The following is a 25,337-nucleotide window of genomic DNA, read 5'->3' as shown; positions in this document are numbered from 1 at the left end:
ATGTCAATAAAGCTTTCTGGTTCAAACAGAGCTTCATCAACTATTATAATGGTTTGAGCGAAGACAGTGTTCTTATATCACTAAGAAGGAAAACTAAATTTGAAATTAATGTTGGAAGGTCCACTTTCCAACAAAAAGCCATATAACTGCATAACCATGGTGAAACTTTTATTTTATGGAAGGGTGAGTGGAGTATGAGAAAGAAATGAGGGCTCTTTTCTTATATGACACTTTACTTGCAGGTGTCTTCCAGGTCACAGCTTGTATCATGACATGAGAAGAATCATAGAATCATATGGTTAAAAGGGACTGCAAGGGTCATCTAGTCTAAGCCCCAATCCCACCAGAATGCTTGTCACACTTTTCTGTAGAGTTAAGGTGTCATAATAGTGGACAGTGGGGGATGGGGGGAGAAGAAGAGACACATTCTATCGAGGTGTTTATTTTTCTTTTATTAACCGTATGTAATAGGCATAGGGAATTTCATGTTAGTTTTAATATAGTATACATCTTAAGCATCACAATATCTACTGTAATAATGAAAAATTACACAATAGTGTTCATTCAATGTAACACTTTACAACTAGACTGCTAAAAGTTTGAAACTAATGATTACTGTTTAATAACATAGCTCAACAACAGCAACTGGATTGGATACATTTATCTAAGAAATGTTAAAAATTTTAGGAGGAAAGGCATTATTTATGGACAAGAAATTATTATAAAGATTTTTCACTTTATGTGCAGACCTATCCACTTTTCAGCATACACACGGAACAGGAACCAAGTAGCTATTGAGTGTAGCTCTGAGATCTGGATACATAATGGACAATACTTTCAAAACTGCTCAGCATTGGCCTAACTCGGGTCTCATTAAAAGTAATGGTAAAACTCTCATTTACCTAAATCGGTGCAGAATTAAGCCAATGTTGAGTGTTTCTGAAAATCCCATCAGACGTTTCTTTATAACACCACCATTCAGTTAAACTGAGAAAAATCATTCTGGAAAGAATAGCCATTCGCTTCCACTGACTTGTAAGAAAATCATGAGCTACCATCAACAAGTAAGACCACAGCATCCTGATTTGACTAATTACCAAATATGGTGCTGACCCCCGGAGAAAGAAACCTTGGGTGTTAGAGGCTGATGTAAGTGCCAGCTTTCATAAACTTCTGTACTGATGGGCTGTTCTAAGAGGAACTGAAATGGGATATAAAAGCTCTTTGATGCTTGTCATGGTCACAGGGCTAGCTGTACCTCTGCCCCCACCCCCCTGCCCTCCCGAGTGCACCTCCATAGGTGTTCAGACCTTGTGGCTTTACCTCTCCTGGAGTGGAATCCCTGTATTCTCCCACTCTAAAACTGGGTCCTGGGCTACAGTATCCTATGGACAGGTATGACTGTGTTTGGGTATCTTTGGTTCTTTCCTTGGGGAGTTTGCAACCAGTGGTAAACACAAGCAATCAGACAGCCCTTTCAAATCAAAGTGCTGTTTAATTTCAACAGTAGGGACAAAGCATAATGTAAGAGAAAAGGGTTTAAAAACAATAAAAAGGCTACATGGATGTCTATCTTATCTAAAGAGACAAGGTAGGTGAGGTAATATCTTTTATTGGACCAACTTCTGTTGGTGGAAGGTACAAGCTTTTGAGCTATACAGAGCTCTTATTCTGGTCTGGGGAAGAAAAAGACCTCTGTGTAGCCTGACAGCTTATATCTTCCACCAACAGAAGCTGGACCAAAATATTACCTCACCCATCTTGTTTCTCTCAGATACTGGGACCAACATAGCTACAACCAACACCACAAACAAATATCTTATCTAAAGTTTACCATCTCCCTGGAAAGTCTAATTTGTTCAGACTCCCAAGGATGATCTCTGTGTGTGCCTGTTCCCCCTGAACAGCTCCCTGATAACTACCTCACCTCTAAGGGGGGAGGGATAGCTTAGTGGTTTGAGCATTGGCCTGCTAAACCCAGAGCTGTGAGTTCAATCCTTGAGGGGGCCATTTAGGGATCTGGAGCAAAAATTGGGGATTGGTCCTGCTTTGAGCAGGGGGTTGGACGAGATGACCTCCTGAGGTCCCTTCCAACCCTGATATTCTATGACTGATTCTAATCTGAGAGTCTTTTTGTCTTATTGATCTTTTGGCTCCCACGCAGAGCAAACAAACAGTGTAATTTAGCTGGAGCCAAGGAATTAGGTTCTTCACAGTTAATAGTTCTGGTATTCTCTCTTAGCCCTTGCAGTATTTACCAGGAGGTATTTTAGCTGGAGCCATTGTCTGGCCTTCCTGCTCATCTCCCAACCTCCTGCTATTAAACTAAGACACATATGTGTACTGTAAAAATTCCCAGTGAGCCAAAATAGCTATACAATTATGAGCCCAATAACCAGGTCACATACAGTATTCATAAATTATTACATACGAGCCCCATGTCCTTCACAATCCTTATGAAGTGTAGCCTGCTAAGCTAGCACCACACTATTCTAGGTTGTCTTTAAGAAACATCTCTCTGATAGCAAAGGCAGACACTGGCACTGAGGCAGAAGAAGTGGTCTCAGGGAAACTATATGGTTTACACAAGAAAGCACATTTTGCTGAACCTGGCTTTAGGGACCAAGGCTAGAGTTCCATGAGCTGAATTCTCCTCTCTCCTCAGTGGGGTGGGACAAGGCTGGCTCTTGGTAATCTCTCTGAGTTTCAATGGAGCAAAGCACATTGGGAACTGAAGCTCATCATGGCTGTCATAACAGTAGACCTAGCTTCCAGCAAGGTCTGATGGAATGTGAGGAATGTATAACAACAGCACCTTTGACAGACCAAGGGAGAGACACAGAAAGAATCAGGCTCTAGAGACCTCTCTCCTGGAAGAAGCAAACAAATAAACCCATTTCCTTATGTTTTTATTTTGCGATGATTTTTGCTGTAATTACTTTGAGGCACATATTCACGTTTCTCTGAGCATTCTGTTAGTGTCCTTCTGGCAGAGCCTCCTCCTCCCTTCTGCTCTGTGTGCAGGTCACCCAAGATTCTGCCCTTAGACCTTTCTCTTTTCACTGTAAACCCTGTCTCTGGGAGATCTCATCTTGCTTCAGTGATCATTTTATGCTGAGGACACATACATACCTCTCTCCATCACAAACCTAGATTAGATATGGCAATCTACTCCACATAGGGCTATGCTTCAAACCCTTCCAGTGGCAGAAACCAGTGTAGACAGCAGTGGCCCACGTTATAAGTAAAGTATCTCACTAAAGGTTGCACTCATGGCTCCTTGATCCCCACTGGCTACTTGTGAGTTTCTGGGAGATGTTAATACCCATTGGACTATATTCAAATCTTTCCCCTTCTTACTTCTCAATACTGCTAAGATCCATCTGTTTCTTTCCACTCCCACAACCAAACCTCTTGTAAAAGCCCTCATTATATCCTGCCTATGCTACTGAAACACCCTCCTTTCTGGCTTCTCAAACACAAACATTGCCCTTTCTTGTCCACAGATTTGATCATGTCATTCCCCTCTTCCAATCCTTCCTTTGCTATCTACTTACTATTGAATAAAGCTTCCTTCAAAGCTCTCCACATTTCTGTCCCTCCCTTTTCAAATTTTATGCTGCCTCTATCTCTCCACTCCACCAACGTTCCCAGGCTCGTCTGTTTGTCAACTTCTTACAGTCACCTCCATGCTTTCGATCATGCAACTTCCTATGCACTGTACAACCTTCCTGAAACCATCAGAAGGCTGCTACCCTACTCATATTTAAGTCCCCTTTAAGACCAATTTCTGCTCTGCAGCTTACAGTGAATGGCATTAACTTGTATATACATTGCCTTGTTTTTGTTACCCTGTTAGTATCTTCTGCCTATGAGTCTGTCTATCTGTTTTTAGATTGTGAGCTCCCTGGAATAGGCACCAGACTTTTTTTAATGTCCGGAAAGTGACTAGTACACATTTGGTGTGACCATAAAATAAATAAATAAATGTCTCCAAAGGGTGTCTGGAAGACACTCAAGCAGTGAGACTTTAATTAGATTTTGTTCCTTTTTGGGATTGGTTAAAATAAAGTTATCCAGAAAATATGATTGCTTCCTTTTTTTAAAGCACATTCCACAGACTCATTCTTTTAGTTTGTCCTGCAATAGGCACCACCAAAATATACATTCTGGTGAACGATAGTAGCCAGAGTGGGGAAAGCAGAGTTGATTACATGGAAGACAGGCAAGAGTAAAACAAATCCTAGGCAGGATATTGGTTTGAGTTTACTTTACAGACAAGGAGAAGGGGATCCAATGCATATGGTGTCACTCGCATTAAAACCTGTTTGTAAAAGTTGATCAATCACCTTAAATAAGTTTCATGTTTTGCTAAATATATAAAATTGGTATCAGAAACGTTTTTACCTCACTTTCAAGAAAGAAAAGAACCAACATCCTAATGAGGTTTCCATTTGGACTGTTCCGTCCTCTCCTCTTTGCTAATGCTTCTTCTGCCTGGGGGTCATGCCTGCTAAACAGTCTAGAAATAAGTAACAGGAGTTATAATATTTATATTAAACAGCTTTGTTTGCTCAACATTATGGCTAACATGTTCATTCATAAAATACAATTAAAAAAAGCAGAAACCATTTCCCCTAAAAAACAAACAAACTGCATTTGTTCAGCATCACTGGGCCAGAAACATGTCACACAATGAAAAAATTATGAAATGTACTAGCGTAAAATGTTTATATTATAGCTGGTATTTTAAAGTTTTTAAGTCTTGGGCTGGTATAGCTATCTTGCTGAAAAACAATGTTATTGTGACACTATCAATATAAAAACTAACTGTATGTAGGAGGCTCTAAACTGGATTGCAGCCTGCTTTAACCATTGCTCAGTAATCATAAACTGAACTCAAGTATTTAAACAAAATGCTAACTATGAAAGGAGGCTTTCCCCCCACCCCAACACTGACCTTTATTTCATAAAAATATTGAGGATAAAAATGAGTTACAGTCCAACCTTTGTATGTTTTTTACTCTTCACTTTTACTTAGTTTTCTACAAACTGGCTGGGTGTGGCTGCAACTGAACCTTGTCCTTCTAAAAGACCGTGTGCGGATGGTCAAGGTCAAGGCTTTAATCTCAAACTCATCTCGCCGACGTCACCACCAGCAGGAAAAAGATTTTCTGTGACAGGTGGGAAAGGGAGCAGGAGCCCAGCAGTTCAAAGGGTGGGCCCATTTGCCTGGAGAGGACCAAGCTAAGATCCCACTGTGAGATAGGGGTCCACACCTGCGGGAAGAGTCTCTTGAGGCCTCTCAAGAATCTGACCGCCATGTCATGAGAAAACACCATCTGGCCCTGGATCGGAGGATGGAAAGCGGAGATGGCTGTGAGGTGCACTGTAATGGAGGAGTGTGCCAGACCTTGGCTCCTCAGGTGAAGCAGGTAGTCCAAGATGGACTGAACGGAAGAACGTGAGGGAGAGATGCCACGCTCAGAAGCTCAGTGGGAAATCATCATCCACTTGGCCAGGTAAGTCAGTCTGGTTGAGGGCTTCCTACTCTCTAGGAGGACCTGTTGAACCGCATCCGAACAGGTCTGTTCCTCTGGGTTCAGTCATGCAGCATCCAGGCTCAGAGGTTCAGGGACGCAAGATTGGGATGCAATAGCCGACTGTGGTCCTGTGACAGCAGGTCCAGACAGTTGGGCAGGGGCCAGGGAGGGGCCTTGTGCCCGGCTCATGAGTTTAACAAACCAGCGTTTGCGAGGCCATGCCAGGGTTATGATAACCTGTGCTTTGTCTCTCTTGATCATTGTCAGTGCCTAGCTGATGAGCGGAATCAGCAAGAACGCGTACATCAGTCCCCACAACCATGACAGAAAGAAGGTGTCAGAGATGGATCCCCTGCTCAGACCTTGCCAAGAACAGAACCAAGGACACTTCCTGTTCTGTCTGGTGGTGAACAGGTCCACTTGGGGAATTCCCCACCTCTGGAAGATCATGTAGGCTACCTCCAGGTGGAGCGACCACTCGTAGTGGTGGAGAAGTCCCTGCTGAGCTGGTCCACCAGCGCCGGGAAGGTGACAAGCTTCCAGGTGGATTTCATGGCTTATGCAGAAGTCCCACAGACGGAGTGTCTCCTCACAGAGAGCCAACAGGCATGCTCCCCCTTTCCTGTTGATGTAGAACATCAAGGCTGTATTGTCCGTCAGGACTTGCACCACCTTGCCCAACAGGTGGGATAGGTAGACTCCGCATTCCAGCCAAACTGTGCTGAGCTCTTTGACGTTTATGTGCAACTTCGCCTCCTCCGGGGACCACATCCCCTCTGTCTAGAGGTCGCCAAGATGCGTCCCCCAGCCGAGGTCCAAGGCATCCAGCATCAACTCGATGGAGTGAGGGGGGGTGTTGAACGGAACCCCCTCTAGGACTGTCCTGTGGTCGGTCCACCATCACAGCGAGGTAAGTATTGACCGGGGAATGATAACAATCTTTTCCAGGGTGTCCCAGGACTGGGAATAGACCGTCCCCAGCCATTGCTGCGTGGGCCACATCTGGAGTCTGGCATGGCGGACAACGTAAGTGTACACTGCCATGTGACGCAGCAGATGCAGACAGACCCTGGCCTTAGTCAGGGGCAACACAGAGACTTCCACAATGAGGTCTGTTAATGTCTGGATCTTTTCCAGCAGCAGGAGCGCTCTGGCACGGGTTGAGTTCAAGACCACTCCAATGAACTGTATCCTCTGCACCGGCACTAACATCCACTTTCTGTCATTTACCAGGAGGCCCAGGGAGCGGCACATGGCTTGAAGCACCACGATATACCTTTGGACTTGAGACCTGGAGCTGCCCTTGACCAGCCAGCCACCGAGGTACATGTAGATCTGGATACCCTGGCACCTGAGGTCAGCACTACCACCAACATGCACTTGATAAATATTCTCGGTGCTGTCACCAGGCCGAACAGGAGGACCACAAACTAGTAGTGGTGGGGGCCCACCATAAACTGGAGGAAGCATCCGTATCCTTGAAAGATTGCTATGTGGAAGTATGTGTCATTCAAGTCGAGGGCGGCATACCAGTCCCCCGGATCCAGGGAGAGGATGATAGAAGCCAGGGAGACCATGTGGAATGTAAGCTTCTTCATATACCTGTTGAGGTCTTTCAGGTCCAGGATGGGCTGTAGACCGCTCTTGGCCTTTCGGATTGAAAAGTACCGGGAATAGAACCTGTACTCGAGAGGAACTTCTTCCACCGCACCCAGCTGTAGTAACCCCTTTACCTCCTGCATGAGGAGACTCTTGTGAGAAAGGTCCCTGAAAAGGGACCTGGAAGGTGGATGGGAATGGGGGTAGAAAGGAACTGAAGGGTATAACCCTGCTCCACTGTGCTAAGGACCCAGCGGTCCAAAGTTATAGCAGTCCAAGCAGGGAGGAAAAAGGAAAGGTAGTTGGAGAACATTGGGAAAAATGGATCCAGGGAATAGTCTGGTAGGTTGCCCTGGGGCGCACCATCAAAACGACCGTTTGGCCTCTTGCTTGTTCCGGGTCAAGCCCGATTGGGCAGAGGGTGGATGTGGGTGGCTCAGGCAGTGTTTGTAGTCCTTGGCTCGTTTGTGGGGCTGGTCAAGCCGAGACTGGCTCCCCTGGATGTAGAGACCCAGGGTTTTCAGATTGGTGCAGGAGTCCTTGAGGCCATGCAACTTGCTGTTTCTTTGCTCCGCAAATATGGCTTGGCCATTGAAGGGCAAGTCCTGCATTGACTGCTGGGCCTCGGTGGACAACCCAGAGAGGAGCAGCCAAGAGGCTCACCGCATGGAGAAAGCGGAAGCCATGGCACGGGCAGCCAGAGTAGCAGCATCTGACGCCACCTGGAGGGCCTCCCTGGCCGCAGTCATGCCTTCATCAAGGATCACTTGAAAATCCTTCTTGGAAGCTTCAGGGAGTGACCCTTCGAACTTGGCCATGGCTTGCCATATCTGAAGTCATATCGGCCAAGGAGGGCTTGGTGGTTGGCCACTCTCAGCTGACGGCTGGAAGACAAATAAACCTTACGTCCAAAGAGATCCAGCTTCCTCAAGGCTTTAGTTTTGGGGGTGGCTCCAGATTGTCCTTGCCTCTCCTTGTGGTTAACTACCTTGACCACAAAGGAATTGGGGGCTGGGTGGGAGTATAAGAACTCATGCCCTTTGGTAGGCACAAAGTACTTGTGTTCAGCCCTTTTGAGATAGGGGCCAGGGAAGAGGGAGTCTGCCACAGGGCATTAGTGATTTTAAAAACCCCTTCATGAAGGGGTAGAGCCATTTTGGCAGGAGCCGAAGACGTCAAACAGAGAGTCTGAGGGCTCTTCCAGTTCCTCTGTCTGAAGCCCCAGGTTGGAAGCGACCATCTTCAAAAGTTCTCGGTGTGCTTTGGTGTCATCCTGAGGAACTGGGTGAGGGGGCCCTGTGATAGCCTCGTCTGGCGACGACGAGGACGATGCCGGTGCCGTGAGAATCTCCACTTCCACTGGTAGTCCACCAGTTTGCTTCCCTGAATCCTCCTGGACCTGTGGAGTCTGACCCCCGACCCCCCCAAGCCTCAAGCAGCAGAGGGGAACGAGATACCAAGACCACTGGCCTCTCCGAAGCTCCAAACACCAATCGGGCAGCCTGGGAATGATGGGTGAACCCGCAAGGGTTTCACGAGTACCATGGCGCCGGCCACTGCGCTTGGGGCCATGGGACAAGTTTCGGTGCTGATGATGTAGGCGGCACCACAGGAATCGGGGCTTGTCCTGCAGTCAGGGAACCTTGCTCCGTGCTGGAGCTATAAGAAGAGCAGTCGGTACCAGGTGACCAGGATTCGGCAGAGTGGTGGCTCTCGTCTGACCGGTGCCGGTCAGGGTCTCAGGGACCGACGGCGTTTGGCGGATCTGCGTTGGATACCCGACGATCCATGCCTCACGCTACTTGACTGGTACAGGGATATCAAACGGGACCGGGAGCTACTATGAGCCAATTGCTGGGAGGATCTTCCTGAGTAAGGCGACCTCCTTCTTGGAGACAGGTGATGATGGCCCAGCAATCAGCTCTCTCTGATCCCTGATCGGTCCCATGATCAGTACCAGGCCCTCGGCGGTGACACATGCATAGGTCCCAACATGGGTTTTCCCAAGACTGGGGTACCACTGGAGCCAGTGTGGGTGGCACAAGGACCCTCAGGATCTCCTGAGCTGCTTGAAGGACTTCGGGTGTCAATGGCACCTGAAGCTAGCCAGGGCCTGCAATGCTATCTGGAGTCGCGGGCAAAGTATGGGATAGGTTGCACCACTTGACTTGCGCTAGGGTCTGACTTCCGGAAGGGAGCGTTGAGCTGCCTGGCACAGGTCTTGGCTCGTGCCCAGCCCTCTCCTTTCCCTTGCAGGAGGTAGGAGATGTTCCCCTCACAGTCTTTTTCGGGTTCTTGACTAGAGCCGTGGAGGAAGACAAGTGCCGGCTTGTGGACAGTGCCGGTGGAGCACTGTGCACGGAGGCCATGGTGCTCGGTGCACACTCGAACTCCTGTTCTGTTGCCAGAATGAGTGTCGACTCTATTAGGAGCACTTTTAGATGGATATCGCGCTCCTTCTTTGTCCTAGGTTTGAAGGACTTGCAGATACGACACTTATCGCTTATGGCCCCTCGCCTAAGTGCCTTAGGCAGCTGGTATATGGAGCACTGAGGGGCATAGGCCATTTGCAGCGATTGCAGGCTTAAAGCCTGAGGGATTGGGGCATGCTCCATCCCCCGGCTGAGTTCCGTTCGGGACTATGAGAACTTCAAGAACTACATCTCAGGATAACTAACTGTAACAACAACGATCTACAACTACACTACAAGTTCTACAGAGTTTGTATGAACAGAGAACGAGACAATGCTAGCTGAAGCAGCGGATGTTCCAGTACCGTCACTGGTGGCAAGAAGGAACTGAGGGTGGAGGGAGCTGGCAGCACCCCTTATACCGCAGCATGTACGCACCGCTCCGGGGATGCCAGAGTCAGTCCCCTACGGATACTGCTGAGGCAAAAACTTCTGGAACCGGTGCATGTAGCGAGCACACACACCTAATATGGAGTGAACATGAGCAATCACTCGAACAAGAACCTAAAGCTTCAGGGCACAAGCTAATCACTAATAGCTTGGGGTTAGGAAGAAACTAATCTATAATTATACATTATGTGATTTCTTACACTTCCTCTAAAAAACCTGGTACTGACCACTATTAGAAACAAGATACTGGATTAGATGGACCCTCTGGCCTTATCTGGTATACCAATTTCTGTGTTCTTCTGTGTTGGCAGATGCCTAAGGAGTGAGGATTGGCTGTAGGAACTTTACTGACCCTACCTGGCTTGATAGGGATTTCAGGTACTCTCCTCATCACATCACCACAAATTTTTCCTGCAGATTTTAGGTGTTGCTATGACACAGAAGCAGCTAACAAAGGGTTCACTATTCTGTGTCAGCAACCCCATTCATTACAATAAAAACATTGCTGTCATAGAATTTATCTATCTAGAATGTTGTGTGAGGTATCAAATGAAAGCTTATATAATACTGGTCATCATAAACACTGAGAGACATATGTACAGTTGATATGTAGAGAGTGATGTGTACATACTAAAAATATGTTGTAATCTGTATAACCAGGACAAGTTGCAACAGGTTTTTTTTCCAGACAGGAGATAAGATGTCACATGTAAATTAAGCCAACATAACGGAAGCTCCATTTGCATGTGAAGTCTGGAGGAAAAACAGGTGAATGGGGATGGGGATGTGAAACCAAGAGTGGAGGGCACACTGGAGAACAAGCAGTGGTGGAGAAGAGTCTTGGCTGGGGATGCATTTCAAAAGGGGCATGGTGGTGATGAAAGATACATTTCACATTTTATTTATGGTACCAATTTTCTTCTAATTTGCAAACATTGTAAACTGCAGAACTGAGCAACACAGTTATGGTTTTTCCTTCAATACTTTTGTCCTTCAAGGACACATTTATAGGCAGGCCCATCAACAGAAATTCTGGGTGCCAGGGCTATCCCTAAGGGGGACAGGGCCCATGGCAGAAGTGACGAATCTGTCACTTCTGGGACTGCCCGTCACTCCTAGGCGTGCACGACCGCTCTGGGCCCCGCGGACCAGTGCGATTGGCCAGTGTGGTCTCGCGTGTCTAGGAGCCCTGCAGCTTGACCGGGCAATTTAAAAGGGCCCAGGGCTCCTGGCTGCCACCGCAGGCCCCCAGGCCCTTTTAAATCACCCGGGCCCCTGGGCAATTGCTCCCTTTGCCCCCACACACACACTTTGGTGGGCCTGTTTATAGGAAATAGGATAACATTACTTTCAAAAGAGACTTTCAGAAGAGACTTTCCACACTGGGAGAAATTGTCATGTTACACAAACTAATTTATCTTTCAGATTTTTTCATAGTTGTTTTGCCACATTTGTTAATTACTGAAGATATTTTACTACAATGTATAAAAACTCTTTTCCATTATCTATCATGCAGTAAGGTCATATTACTGAATTTGCATCACATCCACTTTCATAGTAAAAGACTGATACCACAAACACAGAATCATGTTTTTTGTGCCTGATCAAGGAGGAAATCTAGGGTATTATTGGGGGAAAAAACACCCTCATTTTCAAAATGCAAACAAAGGGAACACAAAATATCGCTGGTGAAATAAACAGCTGGTTGTATATAAGGCCTTTTCTTTCAAGTGTCCTCTGGTTTGAAAAATTCCATTAAAATGAATTCTTATACAAAAAAATTTCTGTAAAAAGTTGCAAAAATCTTTAACAATTCTAAAAATGGGGATGGGAAAATTAATATTAAAGACTTCAGAGTGTTAAAAATATTGTTCTGGTCTAGACTGCAAAGGAACAACCAGTTGAGATCTGGCCCTTTGTATTTGAGTTAGCTGCTCTCCCATGCTATACAGCAGAGTGAAGGAAAAATCTTCAACACCTCTGATCACCTGGCATCAAAGGTATCTAGCTACCACTAATAATTCACTCAATTTTTTGACATGCAAGAAAATGACCAGAGAGGTAGTTTTTAAAATAAGAAAATCCTGTTAAAATTGCTAAATTTGGAAGTAAATTGGTATCCTATTATTTCAAAGTTGAGTAAAATAAATGCCTTTAAAATAATAACTGTATATTATACAATCATGTAGGCATGTCCACAATTTGTAGTACCAGAAGCTACAATAAAAACCCAACACAAACTCAAGGGATTTGCACATAAATTAACAAATCTTTACGAACAAGTACATACAATCATATTTGTTTGCACTTTAATGTCCTAAATTAATAGAAATTACTGTCTAAACTGTACAGCAAGAAAAGCACGATATAAATCCTGATTTATCGAAGCACTTAAGTAGATGCTTAACTTTAAGCATTGTGACAAAGTTCCTCCTCTACCTTGGTGGGTCTTGTGCTTACTGGCGGATTTGCTCGCCTCGGAGATTCACGGCAGCCCTCAGTTTCACCGTTTTCGTGAACCCAGTCCAGATCAACTTCTCCTATGTCTGACCAGGAGTTGGGAGGATTTGGGGGGAACCCGGGCCCGCCCTCTACTCCGGGTTCCAGCCCAGGGCCCTGTGGAATGCAGCTGTCTAGAGTGCCTCCTGGAACAGCTGTGCGACAGCTACAACTCCCTGGGCTACTTCCCCATGTCCTCCTCCCAACACCTTCTTTATCCTCACCATAGGACCTTCCTCCTGGTGTCTGATAATGCTTGTACTCCTCAGTCCTCCATCAGTACACGTTCTCACTCTCAGCTCCTAGCGCCTCTTGCTCCCACCTCCTCGCACGTGCACCACAAACTGAAGTGAGCTCCTTTTTAAACCCAGGTGCCCTGATTAGCCTGCCTTAATTGATTCTAGAAGCTTCTTGATTGGCTGCAGGTGTTCTAATCAACCTGTCTTGTTTCCAGAAGGTTCCTGATTGTTCTGGAACCTTCCCTATTACCTTACCCAGGGAAAAGGGACCTACTTAACCTGGGGCTAATATATCTGCCTTCTATCACTCTCCTGCAACCATCTGGCCCGACCCTGTCACAGCATGCAAGTATTCCTATTGAAAGTCAGTGCTTAAAAAGTTAAGCTTGTGATTAAGTGCTTTGCTGAATCAGGCCATACTTACTATACATCAACCTGTCACTTCTAGATCTCACTAGGCATTTCTGGTCTCAGGAAGCTATCATGAATCTTTTTCTCATTCCAGGATGAGAGGTAGCTTACTTTTTGTGAAGGAACTCTCCAGCTGCTACTGCAACCGGCCGGTGTGCTGAATACACCAAGTGATAAACATTCTCACAGTCTTCATTGGACAGAGCTTCTTCACTTCCACTGAAAAAGTCAGAAAGTAACACCTGAACCAAAACAAATGTTTAATTTCAGTTCCACCACCTCCCATAAGTAACTTTTATGATAGACAGTTTATATAAATACAGGGTTACCTGGGCCTCATCTAAACCCCACAGAAATTAATGGGACATTAACTTCAGTGGGCTTTGGATTAGGCCCCAAAAATTTTTAAACACTTCACCACCAAAAAAACCCCACCTTTGAGTTAAAGTGGCTGCTTCTTATGAATGTAGCACACTAGGAAATGGTTAAACATTTTCTTAGAACTAAAAATGTTGCCATTCAAATTTAATAATTTGCCAATATTTTAAGAGGCTTCTTTTGGGGAAAAAAATCTAAAATTGTGCTTCTATTGAAGTGTACACATTTCAGAATTTACCAAAATAGTTACAACTAATGCAGTAGTTCAGACTGAGAATGCATTGTAAATGTTCATTTAGACTTGAACATTAATTTCTCCCAGAAAATTTATTTTGGGCTGAGATGCCACACACATAGATTCAGCCAAAGATAAACTATTTTTGGAAAGTGGGCTCAAAATCCATTTAACCTTTCTGAGATAACCATTAAAAAACCCTGAACTTAAAATCAAAACCAAAAGAGTGATCTAATCACAATACCTTTTGCACGAAGATAAAACTCGTGGGGCCAGAATCTCCATTTTCAGCTATCCCCTTTGCACTGCTCTGGATTGCTGTAAATGTTCAGCTCAGAACTCCTTGGTAGTGGGACGAGGGGAAGGCAATGCGCACCTGCCCCCAACACTCTCATATAGGGATGGGGCGGAGCTCTTGCTTTGTCAATCCTCAACTATTATTTGGGGTCTAAATCATGATTTTTCCTCTCTTGAGATTGGCAACATTGTTGATGATCCATAGAGTGTAAGGCTAGAAGGGACCACTAGGTCATCTGATCTGTATATCACAGGACAAAGCATTCCACACAGACTACCCCTGGGGCACTCTATCATGGGAAGCAGTGACTATAAAAAAGATTTGGGGCTTCTGATGGATAATCAGCTGAGCATGAGCTCCCAGTGTGACACTGTGGCAAAAGGGCTAATGGGATCATAAGAACTAAGAATGGCCATACCGGGTCAGACCAAAAGTCCATCTAGCCCAGTATCCTGTCTTCCGACAGTGGCCAATGTCAGGTGGCCCAGAGGGAATGAACAGCTAATCATCAAATAATCCATTCCCTGTCGTTCATTCCCAGCTTCTGGCAATGCATAAACAGGGGAATCTGGAGAGGAGTAGAGAAGTTATAATTGTATTTGGCATTGGTGTGACCACTGCTGGAATACTGTGTCCCGTTCTGGTGTCAACAATTCAAGAAGTATGCTGATAAACTGAAGAGTGTTCAGAGAAGAACCACAAGAACGATGAAAGGATTAGAAAAACAGCCTTATAGTGATAGACTCAAAGAGCTGAAGCTATTTAGTTTCACAAAGAGAAGAATACGGGTGACTTGTTTACAGTCTCTAAGTCTCTACATGGGGAACAAATATTTAATATCGAGCTCTTCATTCTAGCACAGAAAGGTAGAACATGATACATCTGGAAGTTGAAGCTAGACAAATTCAGACCGGAAATAAGGTATAAATGTTTAAAAGTGAGAGTAATTAACTATTGGAACAACTTACCAAGGGTCATGGGAGATTCTCCATCACAGACAAGGTCACGGTGGATTCTCCATCACTGACCATTTTTAAATCAAGATTGGATGTTTTTCTAAGAGATATGCTGTAGGAATTATTCTGGGAAGTCCTACGGCCCGTGTTACGTAGGAGATCATACTAGGTGATCACAACGGTCCTTTCTGGCCTTAGAATCTACAAATCTGTACTGAATCCAATAACTTGTGTTTGATTAACCTGTATCTTCCAGACAGATAACCAGTTTTGATTTGTAGGCATCAAGAGATGGAGAATCCATCACTTCCGTGATATTTGATTCCAGTGGTTAATCACCTTAATTGTTCAAAAGGTGTGCCTAATTTTTAATTTGAATTTGTCTGTGTTCACCTTCCAGCCACTGGGTCTTGTTATGCCTTTCTCTGATAAAAAGCCTGTAAGTACACAAAAAGAAAAGGAGTACTTGTGGCACCTTAGAGACTAACCAATTTATTTGAGCATGAGCTTTCGTGAGCTACAGCTCACTTCATCGGATGCATGCCGTGGAAACTGTAGCAGACTTTATATATACACAGAGAATATGAAAAAATACCTCCTCCCACCCCACTGTCCAGCTGGTAATAGCTTATCTAAAGTGATCACCAGGTGGGCCATTTCCAGCACAAATCCAGGTTTTCTCACCCCCCACCCCCCCCACACAGATTCACTCTCCTGCTGGTGATAGCCCATCCAAAGTGACAACTCTTATAGCCCATCCAAAGTGACAACTCTTTACACAATGTGCACATTGTGTAAAGAGTTGTCACTTTGGATGGGCTATCACCAGCAGGAGAGTGAATCTGTGGGGGGGGGTGGAGGGTGAGAAAACCTGGATTTGTGCTGGAAATGGCCCACCTGGTGATCACTTTAGATAAGCTATTACCAGCTGGACAGTGGGGTGGGAGGAGGTATTTTTTCATATTCTCTGTGTATATATAAAGTCTGCTACAGTTTCCACGGCATGCATCCGATGAAGTGAGCTGTAGCTCACGAAAGCTCATGCTCAAATAAATTGGTTAGTCTCTAAGGTGCCACAAGTACTCCTTTTCTTTTTGCGAATACAGACTAACACGGCTGTTACTCTGAAACCTGTAAGTACACAGTATTTTCACTCTGTAAAGGTAGCTGTACACTGTAATCAAGCCATTTATCAATCTTTTTGATAAGCTGAACTGATTGAACTTCTTTAAGTCCCTCATTGTGAGGATTTTGGGAGGGGGTGGGGGTGGCTCTTTTCTACACACTCTCCAGTTTTTCAACATCATTTTAAAATGTGGACACCAGAACTGTATGCATTATTCCAATATCTGTCTCACCAATGCTGTATACAGAGGTAAAATTACTTCCCTACTTCTACTCATTACTCCCCTATTTATATATCGCATGATTGTATTAGCCCTATTTGCCACAGCATTACACTGGGAGCTCATGTTTAGTTGCTTGTCCACTATGACCTCTAAACACATTTCAGAGCCACTGCTTCGGAGCATATAATCCCCCATTCTGTAGGTATTACCTTCCTTGCTACAAGCTGTATGACCTTGCATTTGGCTGTATTAAACCAAACTTTGTTTGCGTGGGCCCAGTTAACCAAGTGACCCAAATCACTATGGATATGTCTACACAGCAAAGAAAAACCTGCAGTTGGTCCATGCTAACTGACTCGGGCTTGTGGGACTGTTTCATTGCTGTATAGACTTCTGGGCTTGGGTGGGATCCCAGGCTCTACGACCCTGCAGGGTGGGAAAGTCCCCGAGCCTGGACTCCATCCCAAGCTCGGAAGTCTACAAAACAATGAAAGAGCCCTGCAGCCCAAGCCCCACAAGCATGAGGCAGCTGGCATGGGGCAGCCGTGCATTTTCCTTTGCTGCATAGATGTACCCTCAGTATGTCTGTCCTGTCCTCATAATTGTTTACCAGTCAACCAATCTTTGTGCCAGTTACATATTTTATCAGCAGTAATACTATGCTTACTTCCAGATCACTAAAGAAACATGGAATAGGCTACTGATCTTTGTGGAACCCCACTATAAACACCCTCATTAAATGAAGATTCTGCATTAATTACTTTTTGATATCTATCGGTTATCTAGTTCCTAACGTGTGCTTTACTGATACTGCATAGTACTAATTTTTAATAAGAATGTCATGTGGTAGTAAGTCAAATACATCTACACAATTAACTTCATCAACCAAACTTGCAGTCTCATCAAAGAATGAAATCAGGTTTGTCTGACAAGCCCTATTTTTCATAAAACCATCTTGACTAGCATTAATTATATGCCTGGCCTTTAATTTTTTTATCACTTGAATCCTGTATCAATTTTTCCATAATTTTGTCCAGGACTCATGTCACTGGCCTATAGTTAGCTGGGTCATCCCAATTGTCCTTTTTGAATACTTGCACAAGGTCAGTTCACTTCCAATCTTCTGAAATTTCCCCAGAATTCCAAGATTAATTAAAAATTAACATTCACGGGCCAGAGATCTCTAGCCAACTCTTTTAGGACTCCTAGGTGCAGTTATCCAGGCAGGCTGATTTAAAACATTTATCCCTAGTAGATGTTGTCTAATATCTTCCTTAGTTACTAATGGATTGGGAAGTATGTCATCATCCTCATACGATATGGATAGGCTTGACAGATTTCAATTTTAATAGATATCTGTTGGTAAAGGTCAATTTCAGCTGACACAATGAGATCAATGAAAAAATATCAAATGGTAACAGTCAGTGTGCCTGCAGGGATTGTGTGTCACCTGCCATGGAGGAAGCTTTCTACAACTCTGATGTCACGGCCTACTCGCTCGCTCACTCACTAGCCAGAAGCTGTCACAAGAATGAGTGAGCGGGTCTGTGACAGCGGGGTTATAGAGGGCTCCCTGCATGGCCACAGGGCAGGTGACACCTGATTCCTGTGGGGACAAGGTGCAGGGAAAGGCTGCAGTCCTGGTAGGGCAGAGCAGATACCTCTGGCCAAGACAGCAAGGAGGGGAAGCAAGATGAGCCACTGGTCAGGGGGAATTACTTAATGGCTCCTGGTGTAGGGTAGGGAGCTCTCTTCAGCCCCCTCTCACTCATCAGCTGGGAATAGCTCTTGCACTTCAGGCTGGTGAGTGAGTGAGGCACTGTTCACATCCTGACTCAGCAGAGCAGAAAATCCTGGCCAGGACCACGAGGAAGAGGAGTCGTCATTGTCCCCAGCTGCAGAGGTGGCTGACCCACGGCTGAATGACTCTGTGCCCACCTCCACGGACAGAGACTTGTCTTCCTTTTCACAGCCCTGGCAGGGAGGGCTCTGTTCTGACCCTGCAGCCTTCCCCGCATCTTGCGCCTCCAGGGATCAGGTGTCACCAATCAAGAGGTAAGTCCTCTGCAACTCTGATGTCATGGCCCTGCTCCATCACTCACCAGCCAAAAGCATGGGAATGGTCCCGGAGCCATAACTGTTCAGCAGCTGGGTGGCCTCCCCGTGACTAGGGGCTTGTCCTCCTCTTTACAATCCTGACCGGGGCCTCTGCTCCTCTGAGCCAGGACCACAGCCTCCCTTACTCTGGAGCCCTGGTGTCATGCCCCACAGCTGCACTGGGAACTCTCCCACTGGCAGAGATGCCCTAACCCCAATCCCACCCCCCCCACAACTCTAAAATAAAATAGTTAAAAATAGGGGGGGGGGAAATCTTAAAAATAAAAATTGATAAAAATGGTCAAAATTAGGAAAAAAAAGTAAAAATCAAGCTATGCCACCCCTAGATATGGGTACATCATCATCCTGCTACTTTCCAAATAGAAAACACAAATATTTATTCAACATTCTGCTTTTTCTGCATCATTAACAATTCTACCCTCTCCATCTAATAATGGACCTACACTATTGCTATTATTTCCCTTTTTCCCAATATATTTTTAAAACTCCTTATTGTCCTTAGTCCTGCCAGCCAGAGATTTTTCCCTCATCTCTTTCATTTCCCTTATGTATTTTCTGCACATCATAACTTCTAATTTATATTGATTGCTATCTATTTCCCAGCCCTAGAGAGCCAAGCAACACTTCTCACAGCTTTCATACATTCTGGATTATTCTCAAACCCTGTTTCTATGCTCCACACCCAGACAGATGTGGAAGCCTTAATGTTATCCTCCAGTGAAAATCTTAGACACTTATTACCAATCTCCTACGTTATCCCCACTCACGTTGCAAGTTTTGAACCCCTCTCTTAGCTCTAGAAACCTATTTGGATTTTTCATCAAGGACCTGATCCAAATCTCAATGAAGTCAGTAGAAAAATTCCTACTTAATTCACTGGGCTTCTGACCCAAAGGACAAGCCTCATGAAACATTCCTCCTAGCAGCAAAAACCTGCTTGATCTCTCCTGTTATCATACAGTCAAGACCATGGCTTACCTCATACTGCCTTAATCCTCCCTATCCCAGTTTTCAAGCAATGTTTCCTTCCCTAGATACAAACCAGGGAATTTAACATGAAGTATCTCTGAAGTAAGTATCTTTACTTCAGAGTTAAGGTTAAACTAAAGAAATCTAAACATGTTGAGGTATATTAACAAACTAATTATCAGATTTCTTTGAAAATTCATTCTATACTTATACTTTGAGTGCCATAAATCTGGAAACAATTCACTGTATCATTATCATTTAACAGAGATGCTTAATCCTTACTTCAACCTTAACTGTAGAGTTGTGCCCAGAATTGTCATCACAATTTTGGGGAATTAATTTTTTTTATTGAATTTTCAAAAAATTTAGATAATGTGCCATCAGTTTGTTTTATGTAAATCATGATCTTTATTTTTTTCAGATATTACAGTGACAGCACACAAACATCATAATATTTTGAAAAGTCATTTTTCTTGAATTATAACAAGCATTGGTCTCAATTCAATATTGGGCACTTTCAAGGATGAGAACTTTAGGTTCTGCCAGACATGAACACACAAACAATATTACATACTGAAATTTTTTTTTTTTTAAATTAGGGATTTTCAGTGTGTATTTAACAAAAACATATCTTCCATTTTATGCTTCAGTGTGTTTTTTTTTAATCGACACTACAGTTTTTCTTCATTCATGTATGCGCATAAACAGATGCAGCATTTTATATTATGAAATATATTCTTAAATTTGGAAATTTCCTATTGTGTTTTTGTATCTTTGACTTGAAAACAGAACAGAATTAAAGTTGCAAAGTTAAGGTTACCAGAGCATATCCTGACTTTAATGTGGTTAAATTCTCAGTTGAACTTCGCACGCAAGTAGCTTTTGGCATTTAAAAGAAAAAAAGAACAGAGAACATAGTTAAAATGATCTGCTTGTACCGTCAGTCTATTTTGCCAGTCTGGATTTGTTTGTAACAGTGGATACACTGAAACTACTGACACCAAGGAGTTAGTAAATTTCTGAATTTCACCAGGGTATTTTTATGCAGCCATTTATCCTATTCCAACTTCTCCAAAAATTGCTCAGTGAAATTATGACATTTAATCCACCTTCAGTGTTATAAGTCCTTCATAATACGCATGAGAAATCTAAACCTGATACATATTCCTGGCAAAAGTGCTTCTCATAGTGAATTATGCTAGCTTTGAAAAATACTCACTGAAGTATTAGAGTGACTAATCGAATGGCTTCCACAGCAACATCATATTCCTTATCAAGTGTCATTGATACAATGCGATCCTGAAAAGTAGTTGTATTAGAATGACAACACACACACAACGTTTTCAGAAAATGAATATTTAAGTTACAAAATAAACAGTCTTTGATGGACATACCTTTCCACAGAAACATGATAACCATCTGACTTCTCTAGAACATGCTAAGTTCATCTAGTACAATGTGCCTTCGTGGTGATAGATATGTCAGGTTCTGTATGTCCTGAATTTAACACTGTACATGCAACAGGAATGGGAACATGTGTCAAGGAACTTTCCCCTCCTACCATCCCATGCAGATGTCAGGCAAACTCAGGCTGGGGAACTGAGGCACTACTCTGAGCTAGTGTCTCCTCAGTACCAGCCTGCTGAAAGGGGATTGGCTTGGGCTGGATGAGGGCATGGCTGTGGCCCCAATTTCTTTCCTTCACAATGACCAACAGAGCTTCAGTAGTGCATTTGGGGCAGGGTGTATGCATGTGAAAAGGAGCACTGTGCAGAGAATCTCACCTGAAGCAGCTGCTGCAGCATGGCCCTTTGCATGCCCATGACTTAAGCCACCATCTGGCCTCAATAATTATCCTACATGCCTTCCATAAGAAATGTGAGGAATTTGGTGGTACAACTATGGATTTTCCTTCTCTCTCTCTGTCAGTGGTGGATTAGCCACCGGACCAATAGGGCCCATGCTCAGGGGCCCTGGCCAACTGGAGGGGCCCCAGAAAAATGGGCACCTACACACATCACCCAGCGCTCCTACCGGGGAGTGGAGTCAGGGCAGGGGAGCTTGCCCCACTCTGCCTGCCTGGTGCTCATGAGGGGGAAGCCTCTGAGCCACGACCCTGCTCCCCGGCAGAAGTGCCAGGAGGGTGGAAGGAAGCCTCTGCACCCTGACACAGCTCCCCAGCAGGAGTGCTGGGTGGGGGCAGGACAAGCCCCTGCACTCTGACCACATTTCCCCAGCAGCAGTGCGGGGAGGGGGTGGGAATGGGACTGCAGGCTGAAGGGGTGGGGAGGGGCCCCCACTTGCTCTGGTCCAGGGCCCCACTAATCCGTCTCTGCTCTCTGTGAACACCAGCAGACCAATGGCCAATTCAATGGCAGGATTTTCAAGCTTTTGAGGAGTTCCTCTACTGGTTCCTTACTTTCCTTTCCCAGTTTGATTTCTTTCAGCTTGAAACAAACACCCTCCTTGTCTGCAGAGATGTCTGTTGATCCCTGGAACACAATTTCTTTTGGGTCTTGATACATTGTTCAAGCAACAGAAAAACTGGGGACATAATTTTCTGAGACTTGGCTTACTCTAGAACAGACCTTGGGTTTTGTGAAATGCTACTCTTAAAATACCTGGGCTGAGAAAGAACAGAAGAGAGCTAACTAAAAGGAATGAAAGGGGGACTAGGGAGTGAAATTAAGAATGGCCATGAATTGAGCAAATCAATTCCTGGTCCCCACGCCCTTCCAGAATTCCAAGGGACAATGGCTCTAAGTACCCAAAAGCATAAGCTGATATCTGCACATTTAACCTGTGATGCTTAGTAAAAATATTTAAGGTGTGTCAAGTGACTGCCCTAAAAAGTTTGTTAATGGAAGCATTGCCTCTTGCTGATCGTGCTTCAGGAGAGTGATCCTTGATCCTAATGGGACAAGGTATCTCTGTTATATCTAGATGCTCCTAAAGATTGTTTGGCGCCTACAAAGAGAAGAAAACAGTGGAATGATTTTCCAGAAAGGAGATTTCCTTTCCAAATACAATTTGAAAGTTCTGTGGAAGTCCAGAGTGAGTAAGAGTTTCTTTTTGTGAAGTACTGTTAAGGGCATAAGCTTGGAAAACAAATATTTTGTATTAAGTGGGAAATGCAGTGACATCTTTGGTAGGAAACTGGGATAGATATGACAAACCATCTTGTCCTTAGTGGTTAGATGTAAGGCAAGAGACCTCAGTGCTGCTAGTTTCCTCTTAGTCCTGGCCAAGGAAATGGCCACTAAGAAAATAATCTCAGGGAAAGGGAAATTCAAATCTACTGTCCTCAAAGGATCAAATGAAAGTTCACATAACCTCTAACAGCAAATTTTAAATACCACAATATCATGGGCCACTGTCGGGGGAGCTAAAGAACTTCTGATGGTGGTGATGAATGTCTTGCAGGCCAATAAATGGCTCAAAGTTCCAATATATTTACAGGGAGAATAACCTCCCATGTCATCCATAACTCCTGAGCATGAATGCATCCCAGATGTGCACCGAAGCCCATGATTCATATAATCTGCTAGAAGAGTCAACGCTGAATCCCTTTGCAGATGTTCTGGAGAGCCATCCACCAGCCTAGGATTGGAAGCGCTCATATAGGTGTGCAAATCAACATGCCTGTTTGAACAGTATACTGAGAAAAGGCCTGCAGGCCTCTGAGGTGAAGTCAGGCATGCTCAGTCATGTGCACCTCAAGTTGGAGGTAAGAATGTCCTGTTAACCTCAAGTGCAACCTGAGGACTTTACAAAGGGTGACTATGGACTGGAACCCATCTGTCAGAAAGTAAGCTATCGCCATTGTGGCATCAAGATCTGCCCCCATGGAATATATTTGTTGTGTTGGTAGTAATACTGATTTCTCTACCTTTAATTTCAGCCCAGATAAGAGAACAGATCTCTGATCATGAAGATGCTGTTTTGGACTTGTCCCTTTGACGTTCCTTGGACTAGTCAATTATCTCAGTATTTGAACAACAGTATAATGAAGGTGGCCTGCTACCACTGTCATACACTTTGTAAACACCCTATGGGATAGAATCATAGAATATTAGGGTTGGAAAAGACCTCAGGAGGTCATCTAGTCCAATCCCCTGCTCAAAGCAGGGCGAACACCAACTAAATCATCCCAGCCAAGGCTTTGTCAAGCTGGACCTTAAAAACCTCTAAAGATGGAGATTCTACCACCTCCCTAAGTAACCCATTCCAGTGCTTCATCACCCTCCTACTGAGGACAGACTGAAGGGCAGCACTGTGTACTGTTAGTGTGTGTTCCCGACTATGATTCAAAGATATTTTTTGTGGCCGGATGTATTGTCACATGAAGGTAAGCATTAAGAAAACTGAATATAGCACACCAGTTGCCAATCTCCAAAGAAGGAATGATAGATGTGAAGGTAACCATCCTGAAATTTCATTTTCTTGATGGATCCATTCAGTTTTCTCAAATCCAAAATGGACCTCAGATCACCTCCTATACTGGGAATCAGGAAGTAATGGGAATAGAAACCTTTCCCTCTCTGCTGGTAAGGAACTTCCTCTATTGCTCCCAATTCCAAAAGAGACTGCACATCCTGAAGTAATACAGCTTCGTGAGATGAGTCCCTGAAAAGGAACAGGGATGGTGGGGAAAGGGAAGGAAGTGAATTGGATGATGTATCCTTCCTTCACATTGCTACCCAATTCGTAAACGTGTATTGAGACACCTTCATTTGAAGGCTTGCAGTGATAGAGGCCTTTCTACCATATAAGTCTAATATCTTATGTTTTTTGCCCTTTTCGGCAGCCCTAGACTGAGTCTGCCTTCAGTGCTCATTAGCCACAGTGACTATCTAGGGTTTTGGTACAGGATGGCTGAAAAAATAATCAAATTCCTGCTGAGGAACTTGATAAAGTCTGTCCACATATCTCGCAGTGGGTGGTACAGATTCTGGGGCCTGCCATAGGGTTTTAGCACAGTCTAACAGGGACTCATTAATGGGAAGGGCAACCCTTCCCAGGGCTGCAGTCTATAAAATGTCAAAAAGTTTGTGAGGGTTGTCCAGCAGAACCCCTGCTGGCACAAATGTTAATATGGCCACCCTCCTCCTAAGATCGGAAAAGATCTTAAATGCTTCAGGAGGAGATGAAAACTCCAGCAAATGGTCTCATCAAGCAAAAATGAAGACATATATGGTAGAAAATGTGTGGGTTTCTCCCTCAGTTCATTAGTCAGTTCTACGTTGGGGATAGGTGACAAACCAGGAGAAGGTGACTTTCTCTTAGTCCAGGGTCTGCACAATCTATGGTGGAGGGCTGGAACAACCCTGTAAGGGTAACACTCTTGCTCCATGTCACAGATGGAGTCCTTCAAATATCATCTATCAGGAGAGCTAAAAGGCCTTTTAGGAGAAACACCTTGTCATGCTCCAAATCTGAAACTGTTTTGATGGAGGTCTTAGCATGGGCAATGCATGCTATTGCACCAGCAGCACTGATGCTAAAGCTAGATTTGCTGACCCTGGTGGAAGCAGCTGTGGAAGGTGAAATGCTGACTGATATCCAGACTATGTTGATGGTGCCAATATTACAGGCAGTGCTACAAAGTACACAGTGCCAACAGCGTTTTTGTAGATGAAGCCGGTGCTATTAATAATACCTCATGGTGCAATACTGGAGAGTCAGGCACAAGAAGGCATAATAGGTCTTTTGCTGTGAAGAATGCCTATCAACATTGAAGTTACTGATATTGGAGGTATGTGCTCCTCAGACTGAAAAAGTGATACCAAACTCAATGATGGCCAAAAATGATGGCTTTCAGCATTCTGAGGAGGTCACGGGAGAAGAAGAGGAGAATCTTTTTTCTCACGATTTTGGTTTGG

General features: G+C 44.4%; 1 protein-coding gene across 5 annotated transcripts in view; it reads right to left on the bottom strand.

Annotated features, from left to right (window-relative positions):
- STAG1 (STAG1 cohesin complex component) overlaps nucleotides 1-25,337 on the bottom strand; it is a 381,779-nt gene that overhangs the window by 154,632 nt on the left and 201,810 nt on the right. For all 5 annotated transcript variants that reach the window (XM_084638723.1, XM_084638721.1, XM_084638725.1 and 2 more), the window contains 3 exons: nucleotides 20,675-20,754; nucleotides 13,264-13,371; nucleotides 4,408-4,522 (listed from right to left, as the gene is read on the bottom strand). In XM_084638723.1, coding sequence (XP_084494849.1) covers nucleotides 4,408-4,522; nucleotides 13,264-13,371; nucleotides 20,675-20,754 — 303 coding nt within the window. The remainder of the gene's footprint in view (nucleotides 1-4,407; nucleotides 4,523-13,263; nucleotides 13,372-20,674; nucleotides 20,755-25,337) is intronic.

The sequence above is a fragment of the Lepidochelys olivacea genome, assembly GCF_965140295.1.
Source record: "Lepidochelys olivacea isolate rLepOli2 genome assembly, chromosome: 9".
NCBI classification, from domain to species: domain Eukaryota; kingdom Metazoa; phylum Chordata; order Testudines; family Cheloniidae; genus Lepidochelys; species Lepidochelys olivacea.
The sequence above is the reverse complement of the archived record's forward strand: the minus strand, read 5'-3'. Positions and strand labels throughout refer to the sequence as shown.